We start from the raw sequence: 21,065 nt of genomic DNA on the forward strand, positions 1-21,065 counted from the left end.
CAACCCCTTGTCATCCTCCCCTCCCTCCTCCACACTCAGTCCCTCAGTTAGTCGGAGGGAGGTAGCGGGACCCGGGGGCCGGCCCCGGCTGTCCCGCCTCCACCTCCCGTTCCCCGCCCCACCGACAGCGCCGCCTTGCCGGGAGCCGGGCCTGCAGCCGAAGCCGCGCCGAGAGAGGGAGGCGGGAGGGCGAATGGCGGGCTGCTCGGACTCGGAGTCCAGGCCGGGCTCCGGGCTCTGAGGCCCGGCTCTGGCTGGGGGCCTGCCCGGACCCTGGCACCATGCTCCGGCAGCTGCTGCACCGGGGCCTCCGGAGCGGCTTCTACCGCCTGGGCCTCCTGATCGGCAACCACCCGGTATTGTTCGCCTCAGCTCCCGTGCTGCTCTCCATCCTGTTGGGGGCCAGTTTCAGTCGCTACCGGCTCCAGGACGATATGGAATATCTGTTCGCACCGAGACACAGTCTGGCCAAGATCGAGCGGAGTCTGGTCAACAGCCTGTTCCCCGTCAACCAGTCCAAACAGCGGCTTTACTCCCACCTACAGAGCCCGGGGCCCTATGGCCGGATCCTCATCACCCGCTCCGGCTCCGGAAACCTTCTGGAACCGCAACAAACCCGCCTCATCCTGCAGGTCAGAGCGGCACCTCGACCATTACCCACCCACTGCATACCCCATTACACACCCTAACCTCATTACACACCCTAACCTCATTACACACCCTAACCTCATTACATACCCCATTACACCACCTAACCTCATTACACCACCTAACCTCATTACACACCCTAATCTCATTACATATCCCATTACACCACCTAACCTCATTACACACCCTAACCTCATTACATACCCCATTACACCACCTAACCTCATTACACCACCTAACCTCATTACACCACCTAACCTCATTACACCACCTAACCTCATTACACACCCTAACCTCATTACACACCCTAACCTCATTACACACCCTAACCTCATTACACACCCTAACCTCTAGACACACCCTAACCTCTAGACACACCCTAACCTCTAGACACACCCTAACCTCTAGACACACCCTAACCTCTAGACACACCCTAACCTCATTACACACCCTAACCTCTAGACACACCCTAACCTCATTACACACCCTAACCTCATTACATACCCCATTACACACCCTAACCTCATTACATACCCCATTACACCACCTTACCTCATTACATAGCTACCATATACCTCATTACATACCCATGATCCACTCACTACGTACACCATTACACCTCCTAACCTCATTACACACTCACCACGTACCTCATTACATACTCATTACACACCCTAACCTCATTACATACCTCATTACATACCCCATTACACCGCCTTATCTCATTATACACCCTAACCTCATCACATACTCATTACACACCTACTACACACCCTAACCTCATTACATACCCCATTACACCACCTTACCTCATTACACACCCCAACCTCATCACATACTCATTACACACCCTAACCTCATTACATACCCATTACTCACCCACTACATACCCCATTACACCACCTAACCTCATTACATACCCATTAGCAACTCACTACATACACCATTACACCTCCTAACCTCATTACACACTCACCACATACCTCATTCATACTCATTACACACCCTAACTTTATTACATACCCATTACACATCTACCACATACCCCATTACACCCCAACCCCATTACACACCTACCACATATTTCATTACACATCCTAACCTCGTTACATACCCATTACCCACCCACTACATACCTTGTTACACCCTCTAATCATATTACCCACCCACTACATACACCATTACTCACCCATACCTCATGTCACACCCATTACATACTCCATTACACCCCAACCCCATTACATATCTGTACCTCATTACAAACTCATTCCATACCCCACTACAGCCTCTAACCCCATTACACCCCAACCTCATTACACCCTCTTGCCCCATTAGACACCCTAACCCTATTACACACCCCATTGCATACCCAATACCCCATTATATACCCTATTATGCTCCTTTACCCATTACATACCCAATTACACTTTTATACCATTACAGACCCTATTGTACCCCTTTACCGAATCACATAAGCCGTTACACCCCTTCACCCCATTATATACCCCGTTATACCCCTTTACTCCATTAGACACCCATATGCCATTACCCGTCATATGACGTAGAATACTCCTTTGCCAGTGCATACCCTATTACTCGCATATCCCATTACATACACCCTATTGTACATCCTTACCCCATTACACAACCTATTACACTCCTTTACCCCATTACACCCTTCTAAACCATTCCATATACATTACACAGCCGTTACATGCTCTATTAAACCCTCTTACCCCATTATACACACTATTAGACTCCTTTAACCTATTAAACACCCTATTATACACATTTATCCCATTGCATTACGTTCATTTACCCCATTACATACCTATTACACACCTTTACTCCATGACATGCCCTATTACATTTCTTGACCCCATCTCACCATATTACATCCATTTATCCCATTACATACATCATTACACTCCTCCCATTATATACGCATTAGGCCCTTACCCCACTACATAACCCATTTAAATTCCTTTACCCCATTACTCCCCCTTAGCCCATTACATTCTCATTACGTACCACTATGTACCCCATTACATAACCTATTGCACCCTTTACTCCATTACAAGTCCATTACACATTCTGTTGCACCCTTTTCGCATGACATTTGATTTCACCCATTGCCTACTCTATTACAACCTCAACTTATGATACTTCTTTACCCAAATACATATACATCATACGCACTATTAGACCCCATTACATGCCTTACTTCACACCCATTGAACTCCCAAACCCTATTATACATCCTATCACACCCGTTTATCAATTACATGCCCTATTGCACCACTTTACCCCATTACATACCCATCATACTCTCCATTGCATACCGTCATCAGATACCAAAGAACCCCATTATGTCTCATTACATATCCCTAGTTATACCCATACTCCATTACATGCCCCATTACGTGTTCCCAGATACTGCATTTAATACCCCATCAAATACCATATTAGGTACCCATTACCACCTTACAGCCCACTAAATATCCGATCGCACCCCATAATACCCCATCAGATACCTGAAATATCCCATTACATAACACATCAAATATCCAATGCTCCCCCTCCGATACCCTGTCAAATATCCCCCCAACAATCAAATAACCCGTCAATATTCCCACCAATTACCCTATAACCATCAAATACCCCTTCAGCATCAGATACCACTTGTCAGATACCACATCAAGCCATATACCTCCTCAGCATCAAATACCCCATCAAATACACCCTATGGAATCAAATAGCCCCATCAATTACCCCTATCAAATATCTTAGAATTTACAGTGCAGATGGAGGCCATTCGGCCCATCGAGTCTGCACCGGCTCTTGGAAAGAGCACCCTACCCAAGGTCAACGCCTCCACCCTATCCCCATAACCTAGTAACCCCACCCAACACTAAGGGCAATTTATCATGGCCAATCCACCTAACCTGATCATCTTTGGACTGTGGGAGGAAACCGGAGCACCCGGAGGAAGTCCACGCACACACTGGGAGGATGTGCAGAGCCGCACAGACAGTAACCCAAGCAGGAATCGAACCTGGGACCCTGGAGCTGTGAAGCAATTGTGCTATCCACAATGCTACCGTGCTGCATTATGCTACATTAAATACCCCATAACAACATCCAGTGCCCTAATCAGATTCCCTATGGCATTGATCCCACATCAAATGTCCCTCATCCCCATCAAATACCCCATAACCGTCAAATACCCCAACAGGGCGGCACGGTGGCAAAAGGGCGGCACAGTGGTTTGCACTGCTGCCTTACAGCGCCAGGGACACGAGTTTGATTCCGACCTGGGACAACCGTGTCAAGTTTACATGTTTTTCCTGCGCCTGCGTGGGTTTCCTCCGGATTCTCCGGTTTCCTCCCATAGTCCAAAGATGTGCAGGTTAGGTGAATTGGATATGCTAACATTGGCCCTAGGTAAGGTTACAAGGGCAGGCTGGGGGATTGGGCCTAGGTTAGGGTGCTCTTTCGGAGGGTTGGTGCAGACTTGATGGGCCGAATGTCCTTCTGCACTGTAGGCATTCAATGATTCTATGACAGATACCCTCATTAAATACCCCCTTCACCATTAAATGCACGGTCATCCCCATCAGCAATCCCCAATGCATCAAATACTCCCATTCCTATCGAATGTCCCTATCAAATACCCTTCATACCATCAGACAGCCCCATATAATCAGATACCTCCCCACCACATTTGTTACAATCTCACCCCATCAAATATGCCCATAGCATCAAATACCTTCTCACCCTGTCAAATTGCCCCCTGACCCCATACATTATCCCTATACCACCAAAATACCCCAGCAGATACCACCCTAATCCCATTAAATATCTCATCATATATACATCATAACAAATATCTCCATACCATCAAATTCCCCTCACCCCATCAGGTGCCCCCTCCTTTATTCAAGTGCCCCCTCCTTTATTCAATTACCCCCTCAGATACCCCAATAAATAACCCCAAATACCATTGAATATACATCGTGGCATCAAATATGCCCATCAAAACACTTTTGCCACATATTATCAGGTACCCCTCACCATCAAATAATCCCATCGGCATCCGATAACCCCAGAACGACAATTACTTCTAACCACAATCAGATATCTCTCACAGCATCAAATGCCCCTCACATCAAATACACTCCAGCCCCATCAAATGAGGGTAATTGATATGAGGGGAATCTGTGGGAGGAATCTGATTGGGGTGAGAAGTAATTGTTGTTCAGCACCATTCACGACTCCTCAGATACTGATGTCCATATGTCGTAAGACCTGGAAAATATCCAGGCTTGGGCTGACAAAGTAGCATGTAACATTCCATCAAATACCCCCTCACTCCATCAAATGCCCCATAAATCATCAAATACCCTAATCACCCTCATACCATCAAATGCCTCCTCACCCCTTCAAAGTACCTTCCTGACCCCATCAGATGTTGGGGATTCACAATGTTGGGGGTTTATTGCAGGCCTCCCAACAACCAGCGGGACATAGAGCGGATGGGTAGACAGATTTTGAAAAGGAGTAAAAGCAATAGGGTTGTTGTGATTGGCGACTATAACTTCTCCAATATTGACTGGGACTCACTTGGTGCTCGGGGCTTGGGTGGGCAGAGTTTGTAAGGAACATCCAGGAGGGCTTCTTAAAACAATATGTAGATAGTCCAACTAGGGAAGGGGCTGTACTGGACCTGGCATTGTGGAATGAACCCGGCCAGGTGGTAAAAGTTTCAGTAGGGGAGCATTTTGGGAACAGTGACCACAATTCAGTAAGTTTTAAAGTGCTGGTGGACAAGGATAAGAGTGGTCCTGGGGTGAATGTGCTAAATTGGGGGAAGGCTAATTATAACAATATTAGGCGGGAACTGAAGAACTGAGGGCAGCATGGTAGCATTGTGGATAGCACAATTGCTTCACAGCTCCAGGGTCCCAGGTTCGATTCCGGCTTGGGTCACTGTCTGTGCGGAGTCTGCACATCCCTTGTGTGCGTGGGTTTCCTCCGGGTGCTCCGGTTTCCTTCCACAGTCCAAAGATGTGCGGGTTAGGTGGATTGGCCATGATAAATTGCCCTGAGTGCCCAAAATTGCCTTTAATGTTGGGTGGGGTTGCTGGGTTATGGGGATAGGGTGGAGGTGTTGACCTCGGGTAGGGTGCTCTTTCCAAGAGCCGGTGCAGACTCGATGGGCCAAGTGGCCTCCTTCTGCACTGTAACTTCTATGAAAAACTTAGATTGGGGTGGATGTTTGAGGGTAAATCAACATCTGACATGTGGGAGGCTTTCAAATGTCAGTTGAAAGGAATTCAGGACCGACATGTTCCTGTGAGGAAGAAGGATAAATACGGCACATTTCGGGAACCTTGGATAATGAGAGATATTGTAGGCCTCAAAAACAAAAAGGAGGCATTTTTCAGGGCAAGAAGGCTGGGAACAGACGAAGCCTGTGTGGAATATAAGGAAAGTAGGAACTGAAGGAAGGAGTCACGAGGGCTAAAAGGGGTCACGAAATGTCATTGGCAACTAGGGTTAAGAAAAATCCCAAGGCTTTTTACACGTACATAAAAAGCAAGAGTGTAGCCAGGGAAAGGGTTGGCCCACTGAAGGACAGGGAAGGGAATCTGTGTGTGGAGCCAGAGGAAATGGGCGAGGTACTAAATGAATACTTTGCATTAGTATTCACCAAAGAGAAGGAATTGATGGATGTTGAGTCGGAGACGGGTGTTTCGATAGCCTGGGTCACATTGAGATCCAAAAAGACGAGGTGTTGGGCGTCTTGAAAAATATTAAGGTGGATAAGTCCCCAGGGCCTGATGGGATCCACTCCAGAATATTGAAGGAGGCAAGAGAGGAAATTGCTGAGGCCTTGACAGAAATCTTTGGATCCTAACTGTCTGCAGGTGATGTCCTGGAGGACTGGAGAATAGCCAATGTTGTTCCTTTGTTTAAGAAGGGTAGCAAGGATAATCCAGGGAACTACAGAACTACAGAGCCTTATGTCAATGGTAGGGAAATTACTGGAGAGAATTCTTCGAGACAGGATCTACTCCCATTTGGAAGCAAGTGGACGTATTAGTGAGAGGCAGCACAGTTTTGTGAAGGGGAGGTCGTGTCTCATTAACTTGATAGAGTTTTTCAAGCAGGTCACAAAGATGATTGATGCAGGTAGGGCAGTGGATGTTGTCTATATGGCCTTCAAGGTCCCTCATGGCAGACTGGTACAAAAGGTGAAGTCACACGGGATCTTGGGTGAGCTGGCAAGATGGATACAGAACTGGCTAGGTCATAGAAGGCAGAGAGTAGCAATGGAAGGGTGCTTTTCTGATTGGCGGGCTGTGACTAGGTGTTCCGCAGGGATCAGTGCTGGGATCTTCGCTGTTGTATATATAAATGATTTGGAGGAAAATGTAACTGGTCTGATTCGTACGTTTGTGGACGACACAAAGGTTGGTGGAATTGCGGATAGCGATGAGGACTGTCAGAGGATACAGCAGGATTTAGATCATTTGGAGACTTGGGCTGAGAGATGGCAGATGGAGTTTAATCCGGACAAATGTGAGGTAATGCATTTTGGAAGGTCTAATACAGGTAGGGAATATACAGTGAATGGTAGAACCCTCAAGAGTATTGACAGTCAGAGAGATCTAGGTGTACAGGTTCACAGGTCACTGAAAGTGGCAACACAGGTGGAGAAGGTAGTCAAGAAGGCAGATGGCATGCTTGCCTTCATTGGCTGGAGCATTGAGTATAAAATTGGCACGTGATGTTGCAGCTGTATAGAACCTTAGCTAGGCCACACTTGGAGTATAGTGTTCAATTCTGGTCGCCACACTACCAGAAGGATGTGGAGGCTTTAGAGAGGTTGCAGAAGAGATTTACTAGGATGTTGCCTGGTATGGAGGGCATTAGCTATGAGGAGAGGTTGAATAAACTCGGTTTGTTCTCACTGGAACGACGGAGGTTGAGGTCTGCAAAATTATGAGGGGCATAGAAAGAGTGGGTAGTCAGAGGCTTTTTCCCAGTGTAGAGGGGTCAATTACTAGGGGGCATAGGTTTAAGGTGCGAGGGGCAAGGTTTAGAGGAGATGTACAAGGCGTGTTTTTTACAAGTAGTGGGTGCCTGGAACTCACTGCCGGAGGAGGTGTTGGAAGCAGGGACGATAGTGACGTTTAATGGGCGTCTTGACAAATACATGAATAGGATGGGAATAGAGGGATACGGACCCTGGAAGTGTAGAAGATTGTAGTTTACACAAGCAGTATGGTTGCTGCAGGCTTGGAGGGCCGAAGGGCCTGTTCCTTAGCTGTACTTTTCTTTGTTCTTTGTATACCCGTATACAGTAAATACCCCTCACCCCATCATATACCTGTCATACCAGCAAATACCCCCACAGCGTCAGATGCCCCATCACTATCAAACACCTCACCCCATCAAATATGCTCTCATCCCATCAGAAAACCCCTATACAATCAAATATCCCCTCACCCTATCAAATTATCCCTGACCTTAGATATACCAGGTCCCATCAAATACTCCCTTACTTCATCAGATACTCCCTATACCATTCAACACCCGCTCACCCCAACAGATACCATCCTCAATCCATCAAATACCCCCCACTCCAGTTTCCACTCATATCAATTACCCCCCATCATCATCAGATACCCTTTACTATCAAATACAGCTAGAGCATTAAATACCTCATTGCATCAAATATCCCCATCAGATACCCATGTACCATTAGATGCCTCCATACTATTAAATACCCTCAACCTTTCAGTTATAACCTGTACCATCAAATACTTCCCTCACTCCACCAGATAGCCCAACAAAGGAAGATGGTTGTGGTTGTTGGAGGTCAATCATCTCAGTTCCAGGACATCACAGCAGGAGTTCCTCAGGGTGGTGTCCGAGGCCCGACCATGTTCAGCTGCTTCATCAATGACCTTCCATAATACGGTCAGAAGTGGGGATGTTCGGCAGCATGGTGGCGCAGTGCTTAGCATATATTCATGTATAATATTTCATCCCATCTGGTACCCCCATACCATCAGATACCCCCATAGAATCAAATACCCACTATGTATTGGATATGACATCAAATTCCCCCCAGAGCATAAGATGCCCCCTAATTTACCTAATCAAATTGTTAGGTAAATTGAACATTCTGGATTCTCCCTCGGTGTACCTGAACGGGAGCCGGAGTGTGGCAATTAGGGGCTTATCACAGTAACTTCATTGCAGTGTTAATGTAAAGCCTACTTGTGACACTAATAAAGATTATTATTATTACCCCATCAAATACTTCTCGCACCATCAGTTACAACTCATAACATCAGATATAAAGGGGCTGGTTTAGCACAGTGGGCTAAGCAGCTGGCTTGTAATGCAGAACAAGGCCAGCAGCGCAGGTTCAATTCCTGTACCGGCCTCCCCAACAGGCGCCGGAATGTGGTGATTAGGGGCCTACTTGTGACAAGAAGCGATTATTATTATTATCCTCACACATAAACCCATGCCATCAAATGCCCTGCACCTATCAGATGACCTCTTGCTATCAGACACCCCTTCACCCCATCAAATACTTAATCCTATAAGAACATAAGAACTAGGAGCAAGAGTAGGCCATCTGACCTCTCGAGCCTGCTCCATTCAATGAGATCATGGCTGATGTTTTGTGGACTCAGCTCCACTTTCCGGCCCGAACACCATAACCCTTAATCCCTTTTTCTTCAAAAAACTATCTATCTTTAGAACATAGAACAGTACAGCACAGAACAGGCCCTTCGGCCCTCAATGTTGTGCCGAGCCATGATCACCCTACTCAAACCCACATATCCACCCTATACCCGTAACCCAACAACCCCCCCTTAACCTTACTTTTATTAGGACACTACGGGCAATTTAGCATGGCCAATCCACCTAACCCGCACATCTTTGGACTGTGGGAGGAAACCGGAGCACCCGGAGGAAACCCACGCACACAGGGGGAGGACGTGCAGATTCCACACAGACAGTGACCCAGCCGGGAATCGAACCTGGGACCCTGGAGCTGTGAAGCATTTATGCTAACCACCATGCTACCCTGCTGCCCTTTACCTTAAAAACATTTAATGAAGGAGCCTCAACTGCTTCACCGGATAACAAATTCCATAGATTCACAACCCTTTGGGTGAGGGGCCTCACGGTAGCATGGTGGTTAGCATCAATGCTTCACAGCTCCAGGGTCCCAGGTTCGATTCCCGGCTGGGTCACTGTCTGTGTGGAGTCTGCACGTCCTCCCTGTGTGTGCGTGGGTTTTCTCCGGGTGCTCCGGTTTCCTCCCACAGTCCAAAGATGTGCGGGTTAGGTGGATTGGCCATGCTAAATTGCCCGTAGTGTAAGGTTAATGGGGGGATTGTTGGGTTACGGGTATACGGGTTACGTGGGTTTAAAGTAGGGTGATCATTGCTCGGCACAACATCGAGGGCCGAAGGGCCTGTTCTGTGCTGTACTGTTCTATGTTCTATGTTCTAAGAAGTTCCTCCTAAACTCAGTCCTAAATCTACTTCCCCTTATTTTGAGGCTATGTCCCCTAGTTCTGCTTTCACCCGCCAGTGGAAACAACCTGCCCACATCTATCCTATCCCCTTCATAATTTTAAATGTTTCTATAAGATCCCCCCTCATCCTTCTAAATTCCAACGAGTACAGTCCCAGTCTACTCAACCTCCTCATAATCCAATCCCTTCAGCTCTGGGATTAACCTAGTGAATCTCCTCTGCACACCCTCCAGCACCAGTACGTCCTTTCTCAAGTAAGGAGACCAAAACTGAACACAATACTCCAGGTGTGGCCGCACTAACACCCTATACAATTGCAACATAACCTCCCTAGTCTTAAACTCCATCCCTCTATCAATGAAGGACAAAATTCCATTTGCCTTCTTAATCACCTGTTGCACTTGTAAACCAACCTTCTGTGACTCATGCACTAGCACACCCAAGTCTCTCTGAACAGCGGCATGCTTTAATATTTTATCGTTTAAATAATAATCCCGTTTGCTGTTATTCCTACCAAAATAGATAACCTCACATTTGTCAACATTGTATTCCATCTGCCAGACCCGAGCCCATTCACTTAACCTATCCAAATCCCACTGCAGACTACCAGTATCCTCTGCACTTTTCTGCAGAATGTTTGAGGTGAGGGACGTCGTCAGTGTCCCTGCTGATTTCATCTGTGGGAAGTGCACCCAACTCCAGCTCCTCAAAAATCGTGTTAGGGAACTGGAGCTGGAGCTGGTTGAACTTCGGATCATTCGGGAGGCAGAGGGGGTCATAGATAGAAGCTTCAGGGAGGTAGTTACGCCAAAGAATAAAGATAGATGGGTGACGGTGAGAGGGGCTGGGGGTAAGCAGTCAGTACAGGGATCCCCTGTGGTCGTTCCCCTTAGTAACAGGTATACCACTTTGGATACTGTTGGGGGGGGGGAACTTACCAGGGGTCAGCCATGGGGTACAGTTCTCTGGCACAGAGTCTGTCCCTGTTGCTCAGAAGGGAAGGGGGAACGGAGTAGAACATTAGTTATTGGAGACTCCATAGTTAGGTGGATAGATAGGAGATTCTGTGGGAACGAGAGAGACCCGCGGTTGGTGTGTTGCCTCCCAGGGTCCGCGATGTCTCAGATTGTGTTTTCGGGATCCTTAAGGGGGAGGGAGAGCAGCCCCAAGTCATGGTCCACATAGGTACCAAAGACATAAGTAGGAAAAGGGATAGGGATGTAAGGCAGGAATTCAGGGAGCTAGGGTGGAAACTTAGAGCTAGAACAAACAGAGTTATTATCTCTGGGTTGTTACCAGTGCCACGTGCTAGCGAGTCGAGGAATAGGGAGAGAGAGCAGTTGACCACGTGGCTGCAGGGATGGTGCAGGAGGGAGGATTTCAGATTCCTGGACAATTGGGGCTCATTCTGGGGTAGGTAGGACCTCTACAAACGGGATGGTCTACACCTGGACCAGAGGGGTACTAATATCCTTGGGGGGAGGTTTGCTAACGCTCTTCGGGAGGGTTTAAACTAGTTCAGCAGGGGATTGGGAACCTGAATTGTAGCTCCAGTACACACGAAGCTGAGAGTAGTGAGGTCATGAGTAAGGTTTCAAAGTTGCAGGAGTGTACCGGCAGGAAGGAAGGTGGTCTAAAGTGCGTCTACTTCAATGCCAGGAGCATCCGGAATAAGGTGGGTAAGCTTGCGGCATGGGTTAGTACCTGGGACTTCGATGTTGTGGCCATTTTGGAGACATGGATAGAGCAGGGCGAGGAATGGTTGTTGCAGGTGCCGGGGTTTAGATATTTCAGTAAGTTCAGGGAAGGCGGTAAGAGGGGGAGGGGTGGCATTGTTAGTCAAGGACAGTATTACGGTGGCTGAGAGGACATTTGATGAGGACTCGAATATTGAGGTAGTATGGGCTGAGTTAAGAAACAGGAAAGGAGAGGTCACCCTGTTAGGGCTTTTCTATAGGCCTCCGAAAAGTTACAGAGTTGTAGAGGAAAGGATTGCAAAGATGATTCTGGATAGGAGCGAAAATAACAGGGTAGTTGTTATGGGGGACTTTAACTTTCCAAATATTGACTGGAAACACTATAGTTCGAGTACTTTAGATGGATCCGTTTTTGTCCAATGTGTGCAGAAGGGTTTCCTGATGCAGTATGTAGATAGGCCAACAAGAGGCGAGGCCGTATTGGATTTAGTACTGGGTAATGAACCAGGACAGGTGTTAGATTTGGAGGTAGGTGAGCATTTTGGTGATAGTGACCACAATTCGATTACGTTTACTTTAGCGATGGAAAGGGATAGGTATAAACCGCAGGGCAAGAGTTATTGCTGGGGGAAAGGCAATTATGATGCGATGAGGCAAGACTTAGGATGCATCGCCTGGAGAGGAAAACTGCAGGGGATGGACACAATGGAAATGTGGAGCATGTTCAAGGAACAGCTACTGCGTGTTCTTGATAAGTATGTACCTGTTAGGCAGAAAGGAAGTGGTCGAGTGAGGGAACCATGGGTTACTAAAGCAGTTGAAACACTTGTCAAGAGGAAGAAGGAGGCTTATGTGAAGATGAGACGCGATGGTTCAGTTGGGTCGCTTGAGAGTTACAAGTTAGCTAGGAAGGCTCTAAAGAGAGAGCTAAGAAGAGCCAAGCGAGGACATGAGATGTCTTTGGCAGGTAGGATCAAGGATAACCCTAAAGCTTTCTATAGGTATGTCAGGAATAAAAGAATGACTAAGGTAAGAGTAGGGCCAGTCAAGGACAGTAGTGGGAAGTTGTGCGTAGAGTCCGAGGAGATAGGAGAGGTGCTAAATGAGTATTTTTCGTCAGTATTCACACAGGAAAAAGACAAAGTTGTCGAGGAGAATACTGAGATACAGGCTACTAGACTAGAAGGGCTTGAGGTTCATAAGGAGGAGGTGTTAGCGATTCTGGAAAGTGTGAAAATAGATAAGTCCCCTGGGCCAGATGGGATTTATCCTAGGATTCTCTGGGAAGCTAGGGAGGAGATTGCTGAGCCTTTGACTTTGATTTTTATGTCATCTTTGTCTACAGGAATAGTGCCAGAGGACTGGAGGATAGCAAATGTTGTCCCCTTGTACAAGAAGGGGAGTAGAAATAACCCTGGTAACTATAGGCCAGTGAGCCTTACTTCTGTTGTGGGAAAAGTCTTGGAAAGGTTTATAAGAGATAGGATGTCTAATCATCTGCAAAGGAATAATTTGATTAGAGATAGTCAACATGGTTTTGTGAAGGGTAGGTCGTGCCTCACAAACCTCATTGAGTTCTTCGAGAAGGTGACCAAACAGGTGGATGAGGGTAAAGCAGTTAATGTGGTGTATACGGATTTCAGTAAAGCGTTTGATAAGATTCCCCACGGTAGGCTATTGCAGAAAATACGGAGGCATGGGATTCAGGGTGATTTAGCAGTTTGGATCAGAAATTGGCTAGCTGATAGAAGACAAAGAGTGGTGGTTGATGGGAAATGCTCTGACTGGTGTCCAGTTACTAGTGGTGTGCCACAAGGATCTCTTTTGGGGCCATTGCTGTTTGTCATTTTTATAAATGACCTGGAGGAGGGCGTAGAAGGATGGGTGAGTAAATTTGCAGATGACACTAAAGTCGGTGGAGTTGTGGACAGTGCAGAAGGATGTTACAAGTTACAGAGGGACATAGATAAGCTGCAGAGCTGGGCTGACAGGTGGCAAATGGAGTTTAATGCAGAAAAGTGTGAGGTGATTCATTTAACAAAGGCAGAGTACTGGGCTAACGGTAAGATTCTTGGTAGTGTGGACGAGCAGAGAGATCTCGGTGTCCATGTCCATAGATCCCTGAAAGTTGCCACCCAGGTTGAGAGGGTTGTTAAGAAGGCGTATGGTGTGTTAGCTTTTATTGGTAGAGGAATTGAGTTTCGGAGCCATGACGTCATGTTGCAGTTGCACAAAACTTTGGTGCGGCCGCATTTGGAGTATTGTGTGCAGTTCTGGTCGCCACATTATAGGAAGGATGTGGAAGCATTGGAAAGGGCACAGAGGAGATTTACAAGAATGTTGCCTGGTATGGAGGGAAGATCATATGAGGAAAGGCTGAAGGACTTGAGGCTGTTTTCGTTAGAGAGAAGAAGGTTAAGAGGTGACTTAATTGAGGCATACAAGATGATCAGAAGATTAGATAGGGTGGACAGTGAGAGCCTTTTTCCTCGGATGGTGATGTCCAGCACGAGGGGACATAGCTTTAAATTGAGGGAAGATAGATATAGGACAAATGTCAGAGGTAGGTTCTTTACTCAGAGAGTAGTAAGGGCGTGGAATGCCCTGCCTGCAACAGTAGTGGACTCGCTAACACTAAACGCATTTAAATGGTCATTGGATAGGCATATGGACAATAAGGGAATAGTGTAGAGGGACGTTAGAGGGGTTTCACAGGACGGCGCAACATCGTGGGCCGAAGGGCCTGTACTGCGCTGTAATGTTCTATGTTCTATGTTTTCGCTTTACCACTCAGCTTAGTGTCATCTGCAAACTTGGACACATTGCCCTTGGTCCCCAACTCCAAATCATCTATGTAAATTGTGAACAATTGTGGGCCCAACACGGATCCCTGAGGGACACCACTAGCTACTGATTACCAACCAGAGAAACACCCATTAATCCCCACTCTTTGCTTTCTATTAATTAACCAATCCTCTATCCATGCTACTACTTTATCCTTAATGCCATGCATCTTTATCTCATGCAGCAACCTTTTGTGTGGCACCTTGTCAAATGCTTTCTGCAAATCCAGATATACCACATCCATTGGCTCCCCGTTATCTACTGCATTGGTAATGTCCTCAAAAAATTCCATTTAATTAGTTAGGCACGACCTGCCCTTTATGAACCCATGCTGCGTCTGCCCAATGGGACAATTTCTATCCAGATGCCTCGCTATTTCTTCCTTGATGATAGATTCCAGCATCTTCCCTACTACCGAAGTTAAGCTCACTGGCCTATAATTTCCTGCTCTCTGCCTACCTCCTTTTTTTAAACAGTGGTGTCACGTTTGCTAATTTCCAATCCACCGGGACCACCCCAGAGTCTAGTGAATTTTGGTAAATCATCATTAGTGCATCTGCAATTTCCCTATCCATCTCTTTTAGCACTCTGGGATGCATTCCATCAGGGCCAGGAAACTTGTCTACCTTTAGCCCCATTAGCTTGCACATCACTACCTCCTTAGTGATAACAATCCTCTCAAGGTCCTCACCTGTCATAGCCTCATTTCTATCAATCGCTGGCATGTTATTTGTGTCTTCCACTGTGAAGACCAACCCAAAAAACCTGTTCAGTTCCTCAGCCATTTCCTCATCTCTCATTATTAAAACTCCCTTCTCATCCTCTAAAGGACCAATATTTACCTTAGCCACTCTTTTTTGTTTTATATATTTGTAAAAACGTTTACTGTCTGTTTTTATATTCTGAGCAAGTTTACTCTCATACTCTATCTTACTCTTCTTTATAGCTTTTTAGTAGCTTTCTGTTGCCCCCTAAAGATTTCCCAGTCCTCTAGTCTCCCACCAATCTTTGCCACTTTATATGCTTTTTCCTTCAATTTGATACTCTCCCTTATTTCCTTAGATATCCACGGTCGATTTTCCCTCTTTCTACCGTCCTTCCTTTTTGTTGGTATAAACCTTTGCTGAGCACTGTGAAAAATCGCATGGAAGGTTCTCCACTGTTCCTCAACTGTTTCACCATAAAGTCTTTGCTCCCAATCTACCTTAGCTAGTTCTTCTCTCATCCCATTGTAATCTCCTTTGTTTAAACACAAAACGCTAGTATTTGATTTTACTTTCTCACCCTCCATCTGTATTTTAAATTCCACCATATTGTGATCGCTCCTTCCGAGAGGATCCCTAACTATGAGATCATTAATCAACCCTGTCTCATTACACAGGACAAGATCTAGGATCGTTTGTTCCCTCATAGGTTCCATTACATACTGTTCTAGGAAACTATCGCGGATACATTCTATAAACTCCTCCTCAAGGTTGCCTTGACCGACCTGGTTAAACCAATCGACATGTAGATTAAAATCCCCCATGATAACTGCTGTACCATTTCTACATGCATCAGTTATTTCTTTGTTTATTGCCTGTCCCACCATAACATTACTATTTGGTGGCCAATAGACTACTCCTATCAGTGACTTTTTCGCCTTACTATTCCTGATTTCCACCCAAATGGATTCAACCTTATCCTCCATAGCACCGAGTCATCCCTTACTATTGCCCGGATGTCATCCTTAAATAACAGAGCAACTTACCATCCACTCTGTCCTTCCGAATAGTTTGATACCCTTGGATATTTAACTCCCAGTCGTGACCATCCTTTAACCATGTTTCAGTAATGGCCACTAAATCATAGTTATTCACGATGATTTGAGCCATTAACTCATTTACTTTATTCCGAATACTACGAGCATTCAGGTAAAGTACACTTATGTTGTTTTTTTTTTTTACCTCTGTTTTGAATCTTAACATCTCCAGTTTTATTCCTTTTAGTATTACTGCGCCTATTCACTGAGCTCCCCTCAGTCACTGTACCTTGTACTGTCGCCCTTTTTGATTTTTGACTATGTCTTCTCTGCCTTGCACTTTCCCCCTTACTTCCTTTTGCTTCTGTCCCTGTTTTACTACCTTCCAACTTCCTGCATCGGTTCCCACCCCCCTGCCACATTAGCTTAAACCCTCCCCAACAGCTCTAGCAACCCCCCCAGGACATCGATTCCAGTCCTGCCCAGGTGCAGACCGTCCGGTTTGTACTGGTCCCACCTCCTCCAGAACCGGTTCCAATGCCCCAGGAATTTGAATCCCTCCCTCTTGCACCATCTCTCGAGCCATGTATTCATCCTTACTATCCTGACATTCCTACTCTGACTAGCTCGCGGCACTGGTAGCAATCCTGAGATTACTACCTTTGAGGTCCTACTTTTTAGTTTAACTCCTAACTCCCTGAATTCCGCTTGCAGGCCCTCATCCCATTTTTCACCTATATCGTTGGTGCCGATGTGCACCACGACAGCTGGCTGTTCTCCCCCCCCCCCCCCCCCCCCAGAATGTCCTGCAGCCGCTCCGAGACATCCTTGACCCTTGCACCAGGGAGGCAACATATCATCCTGGAGTCTCGATTGCGTCCACAGAACCGCCTGTCTATTCCCCTTACGATCGAGTCCCCTATCACTATAGCCCTGCCATTTTTCTTCCTGCCCTGCTGTGCAGCAGAGCCAGCCACGGTGCCATGAACCTTGCTGCTGCCTTCCCCTGGTAAGCCATCTCCCCCAACAGTATCCAAAGCGGTATATCTGTTTTGCAGTGAGATGACCGCAGGGGACACCTGCACTGCCTTCCTACTCTTGTCACCCATTTGCTATCTCCCTCAGTAACTTTCACCTGCGGTGTGACCAACTCGCTAAACGTGCTATCCACGACCTCCTCAGCATCGCGGATGCTCCAAAGTGAGTCCATCCGCAGCTCCAGAGCAGTCAAGCGGTCTAACGAGCTGCAACTGAACACACTTCTTGCACGTGAAAGAGCCAGGGACAGTGGACGTGTCCCTGAGCTCCCGCATTGCACACGAGGAGCATGACACGGGTCTGGGATCTCCTGCCATGTCTTAAACCTTAGGTAAACTTATACAACTACAATTTCAAAATAAAAATAAATAAATTAGACACTGAAAAGAAAAACTACTTACCAGTCACTTCCCAGGGTTAAAAAGCACCTCCGAAAAAGCATCTTCTCACACTCTGCACCGAATTACCTCACTGCACCAAATTACCAAGTTGCAATTCGCACCCTGGATGTACAGCTGTGTCTCCTTGACAAGCGCAAGCTTACTGAGTGCGCTTTCTGTCTGTCTTTTATGCAGACCTCAGCTAACCGATGACTCAAAAATACCTAAACTTTAAAGAGAAGAATACAATGTGCCCTTTGTGCCCCTAAACAGGCCTCGGGTGACTGACAGATAACTGCCTCTCAGCAATTAGGGTGGAGGCAGCTTCAGCCAATCAGACACTAAGCTACACACTGCACTTTTAACTGAAAAACAGCAGAATTAGATTTACCACTTACCTTTCCTGATTACCTCACTGCACCAAATTACCAAGTTGCAATTCCCACTGTGGATGTGCCACATCCCGGCTGTGTCACCCCATTAGATATCCCCTCATTCCACCAGACACCTCCCCATCCTGTCAGATACCCCATCACTGCACTGCAAACCTCCAACCGCCAAAGAAAGCCTCTCATTCCATCAGATACTGCAACCCCTAAAGTTTCTCATTCAGCCCATCACATACCTGCTGCTTGTCCCAGATTTTCCCTCATCCCATGAGATGCCATCGTAAAGACTCCCCACCCCTCATCATCCTCTCATATGCTCATCCCCATGCCTCTCCCCTCCCCCCACAAATCCCCTCAAGCATCCCCTCACCCCTATTCACATCCCAAAGAACACCCATCCTCAGAAATCATTAGATTCCCACCCTCATCCCATTAGTCTGTTCAATCAAACTCCCACCTTCGTCCCAAAGGATCCTATGGGACACCCACCCTCATCCCATCGGGTACCCACGTTAGGATCCCAGATGAGAACCCAACAATTTGCAAATGTAAAACTGAGGAAAGGATACTTCGCCACAGAAGTGGTAACGCTGACCAATAAGTATCTTGCATGTTAAAATAAACTTTAATTTAAATACAGAATCAATCACATTTGTAACAAAGTAACAGCTTTGCAGTTGAAACAATTCTTAAATAAAAGGAAAAACTTTAACTTCCTCCTTACACCTGTAACAAATATATATTTCAATTAAGCAAACCACTTAGTCAACAATATCCCATTAGCCATCTATTTGTAAATAAGTAAATGGTTAAAATCAATGATTGCCTTATTTTACGACCCCTTAATCACAGCTTTAGTAGACATACTGGGCTGGATTCTTCAGTCGGCAACGGCGAAATCGCGCTTGGCGAAGGGTCGGAGCATCCAATTTCCCGACAGAATCGCTTTCGCGATGGTCCACCTCCTCCAAAGTGGCGTACTCCGAGAGTACGCTGCGCCACGTATCCATGGCATCATGCCATTGCCTGAGGCCCGTCCCCCAATGCTCCACCCACGACCGCCCGAGTTCCCAACGGCGTTGGTCTCTCATGGTCTCACCCGTAGCGGCTGCGGACTCAATAATGGGGCACATGATTCTGGGCTGGGAGCACTGTGGTGGGGTTGTCTGAGGCGCGTGAGACGGCCGAAGGGGGGGACTATTTTGCGGGCTGGGTCCACGAGCGGCATCTGCCATGAAGCATAGTGCGGCCGCTGCAGACCACCGCCGTGCGCATGCACGGCCACGGACCTGGCAATTCTCCATACTGTATTGGCAGCTAGAGCTGGGTGCTCTACGCTGCCTTCCTGCTAGCCCCCAGCAAAATGGGGAATTGGTGGCCGTTTTGCGCCAGTTTTCCTGGTGTAAAATGCCACTCTTCCCACGCCGGCATGATGACGCCGCCGAATTGGAGAATCCAGCCCACTGTCTGTATGTATCCTAAACCAGGGTTTGTAATGATATTACTGCAACAAATTATAAAATATAGTGGGGTGAATTCTGTGCCTCCCCAGCCGAGTGTTTCTCAGCGGCGAGCCGACGCTGGCAGTGGGATTCTCCATTCCAGCGGCTGGCCAATGGGAGTTCCCATTGCAACCACCCCACATCACCGGGAAACCGGCGGGCATGTGTGCACTTTGTCGTAATGGAGAATCCCGCCAGCGGAGAATTCACCCCAATATATAAGAATTTCCTATATTCATCACCCCACACACACCAGAGGCTCACCCTCATCTCATTGGATTAATCCTCATTCCTCCTCCTCTTATCCCAACAGGTACCCATACACCTCCCAGCAGGTACCATCAGATACCTACCCATGTCCTGTCAGAGCCTCAGCACATTCCATCCGATAGAAACATAGAATTCCTACATTGCAAATGGAGGTTATTCGGCCTATTGAATCTGTGCCGGCCCCCTGAAAGACCACCCAACCTAGGCCCACACCCCAGCTCTATCCCTGTAACCCCATAACTCCACCTAACTTGCAAACCCCAGGACCTCAAGGGGCAATTTAACATGGCCAATCTACCTAACCGGCACATCTTTGGACTGAGGGAGGAAACCGGAGCATCCGGAGGAAACCCACACAGATACTGGGAGAACGTGCAAACTCCACACAGACAGTGACCCAAGGCCGCAATTGAACCCGGGTCTCTGGCGCTATGAGACAGCAGTGCTAACCACCATGCCACCCTCATCCCATTTGGTGTCCATTCTCATCCCAACAGATTTCCATCCTTATACCACCAAAATCCCACCCTCATCTCAACAGCACCCCACCCTCATCCTAGCAGAATTCCACCCTTTTACCATCAGATTTCCACCCTCATCCCAGCAGATTCCATCAGACAGGTGTCCATAGATGAGAAGCCAGGTTCTAGCATATCTAAGTTTGTTAAAGTTGTTAACAGTGCCCCCTAAATACATGAATAGGATGGGAATAGAGGGATACGGATCCCGGAAGAGTAGAAGATTTTGGTTGAGCCGGGCAGCATGGTCGGTGCAGGCTTGGAGGGCCGAAGGGCCAGTTCCTGTGCTGTACTTTGTTCTTTGTATTTCAAAGTTAGGCAAGAAAGTGGAGTCATGGGGATTTTAACTACGAGGTTAGTATGGAAAAGCTGGAATTGTTCTACTAGGATTAGGGGACAGAGATTTTCAGCAGCAAAAGATATGGGGAGGATTTTCGGCAAGACACAACGAGTGGCCATGACCTGGA

General features: G+C 47.0%; 1 protein-coding gene across 1 annotated transcript in view; it reads left to right on the plus strand.

Moving 5' to 3' along the window:
• The window catches only part of ptchd1 (patched domain containing 1), a 128,580-nt gene continuing 107,515 nt past the window's right edge, over positions 1-21,065 (plus strand). Inside the window, exon 1 of the mRNA XM_038802793.1 lies at positions 1-632. Within this exon, the coding sequence (XP_038658721.1) occupies positions 282-632 (351 nt within the window). The 5' untranslated portion in view covers positions 1-281. The remainder of the gene's footprint in view (positions 633-21,065) is intronic.

Source organism: Scyliorhinus canicula, chromosome 7, assembly GCF_902713615.1.
Source record: "Scyliorhinus canicula chromosome 7, sScyCan1.1, whole genome shotgun sequence".
NCBI classification, from domain to species: domain Eukaryota; kingdom Metazoa; phylum Chordata; class Chondrichthyes; order Carcharhiniformes; family Scyliorhinidae; genus Scyliorhinus; species Scyliorhinus canicula.